The sequence below is a fragment of the Myxocyprinus asiaticus genome, chromosome 4 (assembly GCF_019703515.2).
Source record: "Myxocyprinus asiaticus isolate MX2 ecotype Aquarium Trade chromosome 4, UBuf_Myxa_2, whole genome shotgun sequence".
Classification (NCBI taxonomy): Eukaryota; Metazoa; Chordata; class Actinopteri; order Cypriniformes; family Catostomidae; genus Myxocyprinus; species Myxocyprinus asiaticus.
In genome coordinates, this window is record NC_059347.1 from 59,982,554 (window position 1) to 60,000,090 (window position 17,537).

The following is a 17,537-nucleotide window of genomic DNA, read 5'->3' on the forward strand; positions in this document are numbered from 1 at the left end:
AGCAGCAACATTTCTATAAAGTATCAAGATCTGTTTTTTAAGAGAATGTTTCTTGAAAATCTGATTTTTAAAAAATCTAGAAGTTTCTCTTCCAAATGAATAAAAGCAAATGCAAGTTAAGTGGTCGTAGATGAAAAGCACAATAGCATACTTACTTCGGGAGTAACTTCTTTAAAACAAATATGCTCAAAGTTCCAACTAATTGAGGTTTATAATTTATTTATTATTATTATTAGAATTTTTTTTCCCCCTTTTTCACCCAATTTGGAATGCCCAATTCCCAGTGCGCTTTTAAGTCCTCGTGGTCGCGTAGCGATTCGCCTCAATCCGGGTGGCGGATTGAGCAACATGTTAACGTCAAACTCTTTTAAAAATCAATTGAGATTTGAGTAACGCAATTTGTGTGGTGTGAAGAGGTGTTGCCTAACTTGCCTATGTAGTGCACTAATGAGGTTCCATTTCATAGAGGATGCTGACATAGGTCACGTCCACACTAATACTTTATTTCCCTACATTTATACCTCTCATCCACACTAAAACGGCATTTTCCTCCACTGAAAACACTACATTACATTTAGGGCTATCACGATTCCGGAATTTCTGTTTTAGGGTTATGACGAGTAAATGTCTCTTTTAGGGCTTTCACGATTAATTGTCATTTAAATTGTCATAATTCTTAATGTGCATGTGTGCTTTATACACCATAAAAAGTCATTTTTACATATTTAACTTCAAATATCTAAATCAAATAATAAAATAGGTATATATGATTTCCTTTCTTTAAAAATGTATGAATGACATGAAAATGTTTTAAATATCAAAATATTTCTTAATACTTAAAACATGTCTCTCTTTTTGGTCAACTTTACATTTACACGGTTGTTTTTTTTAACTCATATTTTTTTATATTATATATTTTTGTATAAAAATTAAATTGCATTTTTTTTATATATTATATTATATGATAAATTATGTTATTTTATGCAATAGTAAACTACAAGTTATTTTAATGCTCTTTGATTGAATGAGCCCTTATTTCTAATTAAGCACAAAAAAAAAAAAAAAGAAGTATTTCATCACTCCACAGAAATAGAGTAAGCGTGCATCTCTTCCTCTGTGTCACTGTGTGTCATTAACACTGCATGTATGAACCTGCTATGACCAGTAACATTTGCTATTACACGATCGCTTAAAGTGAAGCCGGAGCACTTTGCATTTATTTTTATATACATTTATTTTTTTTTTTCATTTTATATTTTCAGGGGAGTTTGGCATCAGAGCGCTTGAGAAGTGTTTCACGCACTCTTCCGGACAGGAGCTTCTCTTGTTGACATTCGCGGTGCGGCTCAGTGATGCTCGGAAGTCAACTGAATGAGACACACAAATGCGCCTTTCATGGCATTTATATATTTGCTTGAAATTCCTTTATTTGGACATAAAAATGTGATTGGAATTTGAAGTGCACAATAATCGCGGTAATCTCAAATAACCACGGTTAAATCAAATAACCGTGATCAGAAGAATATTTAATAATCGTGACATTACATTTAGGCATTTGTCAGATGTTTTTAACCAAAGCAACTAAGTGCATTCAAGGTATACATTGTAGTTTGTGTGTTCCCTGGGGATTGAACCCATGGCCTTGGTGTTGCTAGTGCCATGCTCTACCAGTCGAACTACAGGAAAACCATCGAAAGCCCTCAACATATCCGTATACTTGGGAAAATGATGACGTTTGGGAACTGAAAGTGGAGGCCATAGTGACCCTTCAGAATGAAAGCGTTCTTGACCTATAAAAAGCTAGACGCAGCTCAACGAATACAACAGAACGCAGCTGTCTCAAAATGCGCTTTTAAAAAATTATGTTCTTTTTAACCTGAAACAATGTCTAAAAAAGGCAGCGCTCCTGTACAAGATGCAGAATAAACAGCGAGACACAATGCAACGGTCAAAGACGTCCATCTTGTGCATGTTTACATAGAAAAAACAAGGAGGCAAGAGTGCGTTTGGGGTGAACAGCCTCTTAGGCAACAGACAGCAAGACTGGTTTTGGAACTTACATTAGAAGCATCAACATGCATCAAATCTGTCCTTCAAACATGTAGGCTTCAGGGGACTTTCAGAGATCTACCGGTCTAAAATCTGCACAACAAGCGGTTTTAACAAGTCTTGCATTGGAACTGGACCAAGATAAGTTCATTCAGCAGAATCAGAAATACAGCTAATATACAGTGAATTGGTGAAAAGTTTAGACTGCAAATGTTTGAAAGGACAGTCATGTCTCCAACAGGTGATGTGTCTGCCCCACACACAGTACATAAACAGGTCCAATGTTTTAATTTACACAAACAAAATGTAGATCTGACAAAGCTGAAATAAAAGAGGTCCACTTATAATGTTACACAAGGTTTCTTGACAAATACTGGGTAGCTCCCCATGTCTAGAGCATGCCAATGAAGCCTTATAATGCTGTTTAGGAAGGAAGCTCAGGTTTTAAAACTGCACTAGAAAGAGTGCATGCAAGCGTGCATCAGTGTGATTGAAGCCACGCCTTCAGAATGACCAGTTTCAAAGCAGAGTGGCAGAAAAAAGAACTGTGACTGGCAAACTGCCCAGCGCTCACAAGAGAAGAAGAGTGAAATAAAAGAGAAAAGAGGAGTCTGGTCCATCTGAAGTCACCGCAGTGACGGGCTTAAACAAATACAACAAGCCGCCTGCCAAGACGACAGAATTCATTAGCCACAGAGCCCCCAAACCTTGGCCACTGGAACATGAGTTCCAGTGTGTGTGTGTGTGTGTGTGTGTGTGTGTGTGTGTGTGTGTGTTTGTGTGTGAAGGATGTTACTAGTCTATTCAAGATCTGATTAAGTGCCTTTTACGAGTTCTGTGAAACTTGGCATCGAATCTGACAGCTGGGGCGGAGCTTACGGCTCTTTCACAAATCTAATGGAGTTCCCATTGGATAGAACTCAGCTGGCCCTGTTTATCAGAATAATACATAAATACTGTAGTTCACCCCAGAACAGAAATTCTGTCATTATTTCTCACCTTCATGTCATTCCAAACCCATATGAATGTCTTCCTTCCATGGAACACAAAAGGAGATGAAGCAAAAATGTCCTTATGTTCTTTATAATATGTACAGTGACCAGTGGCTGACAAAAAAAAAAAAAAAAACACAATAAAACCTTCCAACAGTCCTGAATTTATTGGTTCATTTCAGAATTACAGGATGAAATTCATTTTAAAGAGATTGCATTAATGCAAAGTGCATTTTAAAAACATATTTTAGAGCTGAGCATAACTAGAAAACAAAAATATTCAGAAATAAACAAATACAAAATAAATAAATGTATAACATAAAATAACTTTTCCATGACTTTTTCAGATTTTATATTTTTATGCCATTTTTAATGCAATTTTGATGCTTTGAAATAACATTTATTTTTTTACTTTTTCTCACCAATTTGGAATTAGGGATGTACCGATCCGATACTTGGATCGGTATCGGCTCCGATGAGCCCGATCCAAATCCGATACTGTGTGTTAGTCATGTTCGTTGCTGTCAAGCTCCATAAATGAAGATATTTCCTGTTTTTCCATGACAAATCAAAACCCTGATAAAAGCAGTCCACATGACTCTAGGCAATGAAGACAATAGCTTTGTGTGAGGAACATTTAATTTGCAGAAAATGGTCTCTTCTCAAAAGTCAAATCTCATTTGTGCTTCTGCTTATTTCAGCTTGGTTCGTGAAGATGCAATTATGCTAAACAAGTTGACAATATGCAAGCGTAAACCAATCAGCACCCATTACCCTGATTTTTTATTACCGGCTTATTCAGTGTGCTGAGTGTTAACCAGATGATTTCAAGTCTCATGTAAATGCAGCTTTCTTGCGTAGTCAAAAAAATTTTAATAAGCTTAATTTTGGTAGTTAACCGTGTATTGCTGTGCATGTTAACATGCTCAGTTATGGCAAACAGCATTGGTTTGCCAAGTATTGGAGTAACATGAGAGTGAGTATAAAACCAAATATTCATTTTGGGTAAACTATTCCATTTGAATAGATGAGGGATGGATATTCACGCATGGATGAATAGTTGTGGTCACTGGTTCATTGTATGCATTTCCCACAACTGGTTTGTCTACATTTCTTTCAGCTGCAACAAAGCGTACACAAACTGGAACACAACTGGAAAAATCAGTTCACAGAATTGTGTTTTGAGGCAAACAGCTGATAATCACTCCTGAGAGGAATAACAACATTACACAGTGGCATTTCGCACTCATGCGTAACATTAGCAGCAACGGCATTCATGTGCGTCATTTGAACTGTTTCAAATCTGCTCGAATGCGCTCTTTGGGATATGTAATGTTGAGTATATATAAAAAAAGAACAAAAAAATAAGTCTATTTAAGTATACTGACAGTATGGATTTTAAAGATTTTAACACTTAAGAGTTGTTATATGAACTATATTTTCATACATTTTCTGAAGAACAGTGATATCTGTCTGTGCAAAAATTGCCATCACAATGCTACAGTGTTCTGAGTGGGTCCTCATGAAGATTTTAATTGAATAATGACTTAAATTTCAGTCTGTTCCTCACACAAAGCTATTGAATAGTTTCAGAAGATTTAGAATATAGTCGCTTGGACTACTTTTATGATTTATGGTTTAGATTTTATTTTTATTTGAGCATTCACTGTAAACTGTCATTGTATGGAAAGAGCTGTGTGAAGATTCTTTAAGGGAAAATTCTCCTTTTGTGTTCCACAGAAAGAAGTAACATGAATTTTGACAAGAGGTAGAGTGATATATCGGTTTTACCGATTAATCGCTGCCGATATCTGCTTTTTGGAACTATCGTTATTGGCAAAAAGCTATGCCGATAGTTGCAGTAGTTTTTTTTTTTTTTATTCATCTGTATTCCTCTGTGCTGCACTGGAGGATTCGTGGAGGATCATGAACCAAAAAAATGACGGACCATAACAAAGCAAAACTCGCAACATTTTTTTCTATCCATGTGATCATGAATGATACGACCAATCAAACATCATAATCTCTCTATCGCTTGATTTGACCCCTACAGCGCTTTTATCTGCACCGTTTACAGGGTTTGCACAAGGTCCTTTAAGAAATTTAAGTAGTAAAATACCTGGAAAAATCGCCTTGTTTTGCTGAAAAGTGCTTGAGATTAAAACCGACCATTTCTTCTGTGTGATGTGTGTCCATAAAAATGAGATCCCACTTTCATTGAATAATGTGTTTTTAATATCATTTCTGTTCTGTACAGTCAGATAAAAAAGCATGGATGTGCAAAAAAACTAGACTTCTCTCTCATTAATTAATGAACCGCAATACCTGTACAAGTCTGTGAGAAACACATTGAACCCTTAAAGTGACAGTACCATTTTAACACTTGTTATACAAATAAACGTAAATACTTGTAAATTGAACACATTATTTAAAACAGTGACAGCTCATATCATTATTATACATACAATTTCATGAAATTATATTAATTGATAGAATCTAGAATTTTTATGTTTTTTCACAAGTTAAAATGTGATTATAATAATGATGACAAACAAATAAAAAAAATAAATAAAAAAAAATGCACTTTCACATGCTTTTTCAGTACTATTGCTTGTTCTGCACCTGATCCCCTGAATGTAGCCCACTATTTTTGAAGGCTTATTTGTTTGTGATCTTTTCTTAGAGAGAAAGGTATATGAGAAACTCTTATTTATATTGTGTACTTTATTTTGATGAGAAATTATAATGTAAAATAAGCACAATTTTCTGTCATACTTTGTCAATTAATTGTTATTATATCAAATCAAAATTATGTTGAATCGTGAAATTCATAACGTATATCGAACTGAATCCTGTAATACCCATTTCGTCCTATTCCTCGTTAGAACGACTTGATTCTACAGTATAACAGCAGCCTCTAGAGGTGAAGTGAAAACAATCACGTGGGGATTTGCTGTATATAAATCTTTCATCATTCATAAAATTCATCTATATTTTTATCCTCTCTTCAATACATAGCTTGTTATTTTTATTAGATAATTTAATAGATAAGTGTTCTACATTGAATCGAGGGCATGCAAATTAAAAATACGACTATATTGAAACGTCCCCCATCTGCACATACCATCGTATCTCCAACTGCATATCTTGGGGCAGGAATGGAAACTTCAGCTGTTTATAAGAAGCTGTACAGAGAACAAACCAAACTCCTGCTTGACACCACAGGATGAGGACGTGCTCTTGCGTTCAAACACAGCTAGACGGAATCATCTGTGAACATTGACGCATCCTTAGACAAGCCCTTATAATAAATCTATTTCGGACAGATTGACGAATTCACTGGCAAAATGGATTGCTGTGGACTGTAGGCCAATGACAGGCTTATGTTCAATAATATGGAAATAAAAAAAATTTGTATTGTCTTATCAATGCTTTACTCATATACCACAATAATGTTATGCATTTTAATTATATATATATATAATTAAACCCCCCAGCAACACCTCCTGCTACTCTGCACTTATGGTCTGTGAGGAGGATGTGTGCCGGGTCTTCAAGAAATAGAAGACTAGGAAAGCTTCAGGCCCAGATGTTGTTTCACCTGCCTGTCTGAAAGTCTGCGCTGACCAACTGGCCCCCATCTTAACAAATCTTTAATAGATCACTGGAGCAGTGTGAAGTTCCCTGCTGCTTCAAACGCTCCACCATCATTCCGGTCCCCAAAAACCCCAAAATCACAGGATTAATGACTACAGAACTGTCGCTTTCATGTCTGTGGTCATGAAGTCATTTGAGAGACTGGTTTTGGCCTACCTGAAGGACATCACTGAACCCCCGCTAGACCCCCTTCAGTTTGCTTGCCGAGCAAACAGGTCTGTGGATGATGCTGCAACATGGGACTGCTTTATATCCTGCAACACCTCGACAGACCTGGGACTTATGCAAGGATCCTATTTGTAGTCTTCAGTTCAGCCTTCAGTACCATCATGCCTGATCTTCTCTCAACCAAACCGACCCAGCTCTCCGTGCCTACCCCAATATGTCGATGGATCACCAGCTTTCTGACAGATAGGCAGCAGCTAGTGAGATTGGGGAAACTCACATCCAGGACCCTCACTATTAGCATTGGTGCTCCTCAGGGATGCGTTCTCTCTCCACTGATCTTCTCCCTGTACACGAATGACTGCACTGCAAAGGTCGTGGAATGTTCTTAAATCCCTGAACCAGATTTTGGACCGCTTGGATGTATCCTTTGTGGTATTGTCTTGCTGGAAAGTCCAGTGATCACCGAGCTTCAATTTACACACTGAAGGCATCACATTTTTCAATCCAAAATGGCCTGATACCTGAAAGAATCCATGGTGTCAGTCACATAGTCAGGATAGCCGTTTCCTGCAGCCGCAAAACACCCCCATAACAGGACTGACCCACCTCCATGCTTGACAGTGGGGATGGTGTCGTTCTTGTCATCACCTTGTAATTTTACTCCAGACGTACTGCTGACACATGGGTCTAAAACTCATTTTCAGTTTAGTGTCATACGTCTATAAAACCTTATTCCAGGACTCCACAGGTCTTTCCTAATTACTTCTTGAATATTCAGTCAACATTTCCCTTGGTGAAGTTTTGCTTTCTTCCACACCCCAAGAAGGTTGCTGTTGTACCATATTTAAAAAAATGTATGAATGGTGCTGCCAACTTTGTCTATTGGAAACTGAAGTGCCTTGGAAATGTACTTTTAGCCATGACCTTTCTTGTGTAATGAAATAATCTCCTCTATTAGATTTTGTGACAGCTTATTTTTAATTGCATTTTTTGCATAGAAATCCATTTTTGCTTACAACGCTAAACTTAAATTTTAAAACTTAAATAAGTGCCATTGCAGATTGATGACTTAATTTTGTTTTAAACAATTACTTGTGTAGCCTTACATATTTAAGAAACAGCTACATGCAATAGAGGTTGAATAATTATGACATGGCTGTATTTTTTAAAAAATCCTGCTATTTAGAAATATTAGATTATATATTCACATTATGACTTTGAATGTGTCACTCGACTGATATAGATGTAAAGTTTATAAATTCTGGGTCATCAGAAAAGCTCACCTTTGTAAATCCTTACTGTCTTGGGGGGGGTTGAATAATTTCGATTGCAACTGTATGTATATATATATATATATATATATATATATATATATATATATATATACATATATATATATATCACACACACACACACACACACACACACACACACACACTGGCGGCTAAAAGTTTGGAATAATGTACAGATTTTGCTGTTTCGGAAGGAAATTGGTACTTTAATCACAAATTCACAAAGTATAGTCAGGACATTACTGATGTAAAAAACAGCACCATCACTATTTGAAAAAAGTCATTTTTGATCAAATCTTGACAGGCCCCATTTCCAGCAGCCATCACTCCATGATTTCATACAAAGGTGTACACTACAGTCTTCAAAGACAAAGGACAACTGGCTCTAACAAGGACAGAAAGAGATGTGGAAGACCAGATGTACAACTAAACAAGAGGATAAGTACATCAGAGTCTCTAGTTTGAGAAATAGACGCCTCACATGTCCTCAGCTGACAGCTTCATTGAATTCTACCCGCTCAACACCAGTTTCATGTACAACAGTAAAGAGAAGACTCAGGGGTGCAGACCTTATGCGAAGAATTGCAAAGAAAAAGCCACTTTTGAAACAGAAAAACAAAAAGTAAAGGTTCGAGTGGGCAAAGAAACACAGACATTGGACAACAGATAATTGGAAAAGAGTGTTCTGGATCTTAACCCCATTGAGCTTTTGTGGGATCAGCTAGACTGTAAGGTGTGTGAGAAGTGCCCGACAAGACAGCCACATCTATGGCAAGTGCTACAGGAAGTGTGGGGTGAAATGTCACCTGAGTATCTGGACAAACTGACAGCTAGAATAACAAGGATCTGCAAAGTTGTCATTGCTGCACATGGAGGATTTTTTGATGAGAATTCTTTGAAGTAGTTTAAGAAGTTCTGAACATTTGTTTCAAATTGTAATAGTAATTAATCACATTATTAATGTCCTGACTATACATTGTGATCAGTTGAATGCCACTTTGGTGAATAAAAGTACCAATTTCTTTCCATAAGAGCAAAATCTGTTCATTATTCCAAACTTTTGGCCGCCATATATATTCATTATATTTTATATTATATATATATTTTACTGAGACACATGTAAAGAGATTAAATACCTGTCAGTCATCTGAACTCAACATTCTTGAGAGATGGCAGTTACGGAACTGACACATCATGAGAAAATAACCTGTGAGACACGCAACAGAATTACACATGACTGCACACAAATACTGTGAAGGCTTTGCAGCGTCTCAAGTAAAATGCATGCTACTCAATTCATTCCGCAAGTGTTTTTTCAGCTGTCTAAAATCCCGCTACATTAGACACTTTCTAATGAATGCAACCCCAAAACAGGACACTTTTAGAACTGAAATTCAAATCATTATTCACTCTCAAATCAAATCATTAATGAAGCTCAGTCAAAGGTCAGTGGTTGTTATGATGCCAATCCTGCAACCCTCTGTGTTTCACAGAGAAAATAAGGCGATGTGACGATGCCGTTTTGCGACACTTATTGACAGACAGTGATCGACAATAATGGGAAATGGAAAACCATGGATCTGGGTAGTCGCCAAATATAAAGTATTAAACAGTAGCCCAGGGTGTGAAACCAGCACCCGGCAAATGCGACAAGACTGAATCCTGTTTGCGAGCTCCTCGCCCAAATGCAAGTATTTCAACACACTTTATTATATTTGTAAAAACAGACAAAAGAAAAGCGGTTAATGCTCGTGTCTGATTCAATGTTTGTTCAGAGGCCTGCAGCGGGGAGTTGCGTGGAACGCACACATGTAAAGAGGTTTCCCTCTTTTTTTCTCCGTTTCATTCGTCTGAAAACTGTTTGCAAGAATAATGTCGTCTATGAGAATTCTGCAAATGATCTTCGATCATCTCAGGAGGTGCTGTGAGTTTAGTTCACTTTATTTCCATAGAGCAGACTTTTTTATTATTATTATCTTTACATTTATAATTGTCTTTAGTTCTTAATCGGTAGGCTATTAGTAATTTTCCACCTGTTGTCATTGATGGATGCTTGCATGATGGACAATGGTGCCGTTGGAGACGGTAAATGTTTGGATTTGGGGAGGTGGCTATATAAGATTTTTTGTTCACTTCATTATTTAAATTTATTTTTCGTTTAGTTTAAAGTGCATTTTGAATTTAGAAATGTCTTTACGTTTTTTGTGTTTCAATAAATTAAGTTAACTTTTAAACTAAAATCAATAAAGCAAAAATATTCACCGACCCACAGCAGGGGGTCGCAATATTTTTAAGGCGATTATCGAAAGAAAAGAGTTTTTACATATCGCCCAGCCCTACTCTGTAATTCTGTAAACATCTAAATCACATAAACAGCAATCAGCCAAAAAATGTATTATTTAATTCTCATCCATGACGAATACAAAAGGCTCCAACCTCTGAGAAGATCCCCAGTTTCATACTTTTATCATGATCTGGGCTCAGTACAGTCCATTAGGTCAATAGATGAACATTCAAGGTAAGCCATGGGAGAAAATTGTTTTATCCTGAACAGAAGTTAGAATCTGCCTACAGCAAATTATCTCTCTCTACTGGCCCCCCATTATCACACCCGGGTTACATTCCTTTCTGTATCCCAGTAACCACATTTTTACCCCCTCAGTCTCTTTTTGTTTTCATCAGTGTCCAACTCAGTTCCTCCAGAGGCTCATTGCTTCTGAGTGCTTTATATTCTCTCAATGTTCTGTTTGATTGAAATTAAAAACAGAGCTGCAAAGCTCAAGTACTCATAGTCTTGAAGGTGAAGTACGCAATTTCTGCGGCCCTAGAGTCACTAAACGGAATTGCAAAAATTACTGTTTTCAAACAGGTTTCCCAAACACTTCCCCAATCTGCCACTGGTCAGGCAAACAGGCAATTTTCGCAAGAAAAATATTGGATCTGAAAATTGGTACAATCTCCAGCAAGGGCAGATTTCTTAGAGATTAGTAAATTTTGAATTGTTTTTTCATCGAGTTGGTCAGTGAGTCTAGTGGAGGCTAGTCTATAAGCTTTAAAGACAAGCTATTGTCATTTTCTGCCTTCAACACACAACTTTTATTAGCAGCATGCAAATAAAAAATTTGCACAAGAGACAAATAACATTACAAAAAAGTAAATTTGCACAATCTAATTTAATTTTTTGTAATACCTTTGTATTTTCTTCCATTTCTGAATTTTTACTCGAATAGTCTAATTAATACAGCTTAGGCATGTCGCGATTATTAAATAATCGTTTGATCGCGGTTATTTGAGATAACCGTGGTTATTGTACACTTCAAATTCCAATCACATTTAATGCCCAAATAAGGGAATTTTAAGCAAATACATAGGCTAAATGTCATCAACGGCATGTTTGTGTGTCATTCAGTTGATCTCAGAGCGTCACTGAGCTGCACCATGGATGTCAAACAGCAGCTCATGTCCGGAAGAGCGCGTGAACCACTTCTCAAGCGCTTTGATGCGTACACCGTCAGCAGAGGCTTGCGTCAAACTCCCACGAAAATATAAACAAACAAATATAAACTTTGATAGTGAACGCAAAGCATTCCGGCTTCACTTTAAGATGTAATGGAAAATGTTTCTGGTCATTGTGAGTTCATATAAGCAGTGTTAATGATGCAGTGACACAGAGGAGACGCACGCACATTTTTGTGGAGTGACAAATAATGACACGAAATTCTCTAGGTTTTGCATCATGAGAAATAAGGGCTCGTAGGTTTCAAATAATGTGTGAAAGTGAAGAAATTAAGACAGCAATATTTTACCATTGCAAAATATTATATAAATATAAAAACTAAATATATATTTTATTCTTTATAAAAAATATAGCCTATAATATAAAATACAGGATTTCAAAAACAACAGTGTAAATGTACAACTGACCAAAACCAAAGCTGACCAAAACAACACACATATTTTAAGTATTTCGAAATATTTTTATATTTAAAACATTATTTTTCATGTCATTCATAAGTTTTTAAAGCCTTAAAAGGAAATCATATCTCCTTATTTTATTATTTGATTTATATATTTGAAGTTAAATATGAAATATGACAATTTATATGACAATATTTCATGAAAGCTCTAAACCAGACAATTAATCGGCATAATCGCAATTATTTGTTTGACAATTAATCGTCAGCCAAATTTCATAATCGTGACAGCCCTAATACTGCTATTAAATACCTGAAAAATGTTCAAGCACTATTGACTACTTTGATAAATCATTTTTAATTTGTTCTATTGCTTCTAATTTGTTCTTTATTGATCAAAGAAACAAATTCAAATGGATTTTTGTGTATCTTGTATTTTCCTTATGTAAAGCACTTTGAAGTACCATTGTGTTTAAAATGTGCTTAATAAATAAACTTGCCTTTTCTTTATTATATTACTCACTGTTTACTTGAATATTTACCTGAAGCAATGTTAACTTAATTGAGAAATGGTAAAAATGGTTTTAATTCGATTTGTTCATATCCATATTATTCATTTTAAATAAAGGAAAGAGTCCAGATAGCATATTTGTTCTTGCTGTGAAACCAAAATTGTTATAGAGAATTGAGAAATTTCACTGGTATTGCTACCGACGACTGCAATTTTAATATTACGACAACCCTAACACGTAAAACGCTAAAGTATGTAATTGCTGCACCACTAGCACCACCGAATGGATTTGAAAAAAATAAACATTGTTTCAAACAGTCTTCTAAATCCCCCCACCACCCCCACCCCCCTTCTGTTGATCAAACAAACAGCTAGTCCCACCCCTAACTCAAGCCATTGGTCATGCTGTTGTGTCGGGCTGGATGGGCCTCTTAAACAAGAGGAGGAATTTTTATAGCGCCAAAGAGACACAGTGTTTAGTTTTTGAGAAAATTAACCTACAAATGGTTTACTTATAGTTGTATCTGTATATTAAGCTGGGAAAGGAGAAAGTGTTTTAACACTAAAAAAGTTGCACACTTCAGCTTTAATATACACTCACCCCATCTGGCTGCTGTGTGTGAGTGTGTACATTCTTGGGGGATTGTCGTAAGTTACCATGGCCCCAAAACACACACATACTTTAGAATACAGCCTTTGACACAAATAGAGTGCTACGTTAACATCAGACAGACACAATGACGGCCTTGTCTCCATTTTACACTGAGATCTCATGCAGTACAATTTGAATCCATCAATATTTTTAGTAAACCCCACCTGTACCCCAACTCTGTTTCTTGATCAAAATTTGGATTTGAACAGACACACACAGTCAAAATGACACAGAAGACCATAAATGTCATTTCCAGACATGAAACATTCACCATCCTGAAAAAAGTCTGCAGTAAACTGTACCACTCTTACTGTGTCATAACTTTCAACCTTTGTTCATTATCACAATATGACTTAATCAAATGTGTCTGTCACACACACACACACACACACACACACGGTATGAATGGGCTGTGTGTACAGTAAGCAACTGACACCACAGCTCACCACTTAATTCAATCGCTATGAATCATAGGATATAATATTTGCATCAAATGGAAAACCACACACAAAGCAGAATAGTGATTTAAATGAAAGTATAACACAGCCAAGTGTGCTGCAAATGACAACACGAACATCCAACCAACAAGATCCCATGTATTGATTTGAGGGGCTCATCCATAATCTCTCGTTATAATTAGAACAATAATTCCCAAAAAAAAAAAAAAATAAAAAAAAAGAAACTTTTACACTTGTATGTTTGTTGTTGGTTTTGTTTTCATCAGAAATCTGTTAGTTTTATGAAAAATCAACCCTGAGACATAAAATGGAGACAGTTCAAGAAACACATGTACTCTTAAGCCCAAAGTATATTTCGGTTTTGACGTGAAGGCTTAGCGTATGCGTAACGAGCAGCCTTCCAAAGTATTCTTTATTTGACTGTGCGCGCATACACAGGCGGTTGGCGCAAGCATGCTACGACTGCTATGAGATACTCAACTATTTCTCTTCATTTAGACCCATAAATATGTTTTATAGACCTTCAAACTTGAGTTATAGAAATGCAGGTATCTCCTGACCTCCTCACACACGCGCTCTTGACGTGCACTGTTGTTGTTTCTACCTTTGTCTACTGATGTTTAGCAACGATTACATCTAGAGGTCGACCGATAGTGGATTGGCCGATACCAATAACTAAGGTGATGGGAAAGGCAGATAACTGATTAATCGGGTGATAATTTTTACAACTGATTTACAGAAATTTGTATTTTTTCCTTACTATGACTAGCACAGACAAAGAGTCCTAAATAAATAAAATCACAGATGCAGTTTGTTGTTCAACCAAAATTACAATTTGGTGCATAACTTGGAACTTTTACGTATAAACAAGCCCGAAACACACAAGGGACTTTTATTTTGAAATGACAGAAAAACTATCTGCAACTATCGCCATAGCTTTTTGCCGATAACGATAGTTTCAAAAAGCAACTATCGGCACTGATTAATCTGTAAAAATGATATATCGGTCTACCTCTAATTACATCTTCTTCGTAATACCAACTGCTCAACTGTGAGCACTGCCACCTTGTGGACCCACTAATTAGTGCAAATAATTCCAGGCGCATGCGCATTCTCCACATTCAGAGTCGCACAGTTAGAAAAATCGGGCCCCACCTCAGCTGATGATGAAATTTGTCACGCATCCTGTACATGGAGTTCACGTCTGATCGAAGTATACTTTGAACTTAAGGGCCCTATTTTAAGAGAGCAATGCCTTGAGCACAGCACTATGTGATACATCATATGCACAAAGTCAGTGGGCATGGCCATGAAGCTTTGATATTTTCGTGCAAGAATGTGCTAAGTCTAGGCGCAAGCGAGTTGGCAAAATCGTGCACGCAAAGCACTAATGGGCTGGGACAATTTAATTTAAATGCAATTTAATTCTGAGGTTCTTCTCCGGTTATTGCACCATCTGCGTCCTATTAGATATTACATTTCCTGTCAAGCAACATCAATATAAATGAAGACAGCCCATTCAAAAGAATGTGGCAGTAATTGGGCTGTATGCAATGCATCCCCTGCTCTGTGAATGTATTGTCACCAGCGTTGCTTTCACCGCAATGTATGTCTTGTATATGTTCTATATCAGCCTCTCTGGGACTGTTGATTCTCGTCCTGCTCGCCCGTGTCTCACCTGCTTGAAACATGCTTTGCTCCTCTCCCATTGTTCATTGTTTTGTCATTTATATTTGTTGACAAGAGACGACAAGCTTTCCTTCAGTTGTATATACTTCTGTACACACAACTACACACGCCCTGAGGATTTACTGGAGTCTGTTGAGTACTGAACTCAAGGGCAGGGCTAAAAAAAATTCTGAAAAAAGCCATCAATGATTGACAAGACGTTATTTATTGATTGACAGCCACTGAGGAAGGGTGGGGAAAGTCGAAGTGATACGCCTCATTGCACAATACAACTACACATTATTAATATTTTTACAAGACAACATTATAATAATATTTTTTAACTGCAAGGATGAAACTTAAAAAACAAGTTAAACCCATCTACACTTATCTAAAGCGAATATGGCTATAATTAATGTGTTGAACTCCTCCTGTGCAAACTTGAGGGGAACTGACTTCATACATGCACTAAAAATCTCCAAGACACCAGTTGATTAAAAGTCACTGAGCATAAATGGCTCAGAAGTTAGATCTGAGAAAAGCTCGAGAAGCAATTGTTTGCAAGTGCCACTCGCTTGATTTTTTGTAACTGACATTTTTAAGTGTAACTAGTGTCCAAATACCCACTGGTGCAGTTATATTTTACATAAGTATATAAATGGGTCTGAGTATAAAATGAATGGACCTAGTGTAAAGTGGGCGTGGCTAAGCCAATCAACACTTCAGAGGCAGTCAATCACATCTATAGGTCGATCATGGCAGTACGCCAACAGTGCTTTAAAGCTATAAAGAGATTTATTAAATGTTTGGTCTTATTGGTAAAATGTAAAACTGTCTCCATAAGCAAAATACATATATTCAAAACACTAAAAAGTGTGTTTGGAAAATCAGTTTGATGTGTCACTTGGACTGCAGCGAGCTATGAAAAGTAGCTAGATCATCATTCAGGCCTGAGATTTCCTCTTGATCACAAATAATCTACCGATATAGCCCGTTTTAAAATCGCTTACCTCGATTTTGTCCACGTTCCTGGCGCATCCGACCACCTTCATTCCGTGCTGGACCAGAGCCCGAGCGACAGCCGCTCCGATCCCGACAGAAGCTCCGGTGACCAGCGCGACTCTCCCCTTCCAGCGCTCCATCATCAGCGGATACAATGTATCACGATCACTGCAGGTGCGAGGTTACAATGTAACAATGAGTTCCGATCCGCGCCGGAGTGTTACAAAGTAACAGTGTATCGGAACGAGCGCGGGTGTCAGTGCAGTAATATATTTCTGATTCAGAACAGTACCAATCGAGTGACTGAGTGAAAGTCAGTGTGAATGTGTTCAGGGCGGGAACAAATCACGTCCAACCCACCCTGGTTTTCCGCCGCTGACACCCAGGAACAGCTCCACACACACAGATCTAATCCCCACAGCATCCGAGATCAAATATTAACGGCTGAGGACAAAGAAAGGTTTAAGGTTGCTGTCACCGCCCGCACTCTTTTTGTTTTCAAGCATAATCCCCATGACTGAAGTGAACGCTGATAACATTGAACGATTTTTATAGATTTTTTCCCCTGTCCTCTCAAATGATTACAAGGATGCTTTTATTTGAGTTGTAAAGTTGTATATTAATATTTGTTAAAGGGGTTATAATAGTTTTTGGGCTTGTCCCTACTTAGACTTTTTAACTTCAACTCTACAGAACATTTTTTGTGATTTTAAAGTGATTTAAAGGGATAGTTCACCCAAAAATGAAATTTCTCTCATTATTTACTCACCCACATGCCATCCCAGACCTGTTTGACTTTCTTTCTTCTGCTGAACACAAATGAAGATTTTTAGAAGAATATTTCATTCTGTAGGTCCTCAAAATGGAAGTGAATGGGTGACAAAATTAAAGTCAGCATAAAAGTAATCCATAGGACTCCAGTGGTTAAGTCCATGTCAAAGAAGCAATATGATAAATATTTAAGTCCTTTTTTTACTATAAATGTCCACTTTTACATTCACATTCTTCTTCTTTTGTTTTTGACAATTTGTATTCTTCGTGCATATCACCACCTACTGGGCAGGGAGGAGAATTTATAGTAAAAAAGGACTTAAATATTTATATTTCTCACTCACACTTAACACATCACTTCTGAAGATATAGTTTAAACCGCTGGAGTCATATAGAAACTTTT

The 17,537-nt window shown here is 36.9% G+C and overlaps 1 protein-coding gene across 1 annotated transcript in view; it reads right to left on the reverse strand.

The window, feature by feature from the left end:
* The window catches only part of LOC127440047 (dehydrogenase/reductase SDR family member 11-like), a 42,321-nt gene extending 25,565 nt beyond the window's left edge, over nt 1-16,756 (reverse strand). Inside the window, exon 1 of the mRNA XM_051696427.1 lies at nt 16,372-16,756. Within this exon, the coding sequence (XP_051552387.1) occupies nt 16,372-16,506 (135 nt within the window). The 5' untranslated portion in view covers nt 16,507-16,756. The remainder of the gene's footprint in view (nt 1-16,371) is intronic.
* Nucleotides 16,757-17,537: the final 781 nt, after the last annotated feature.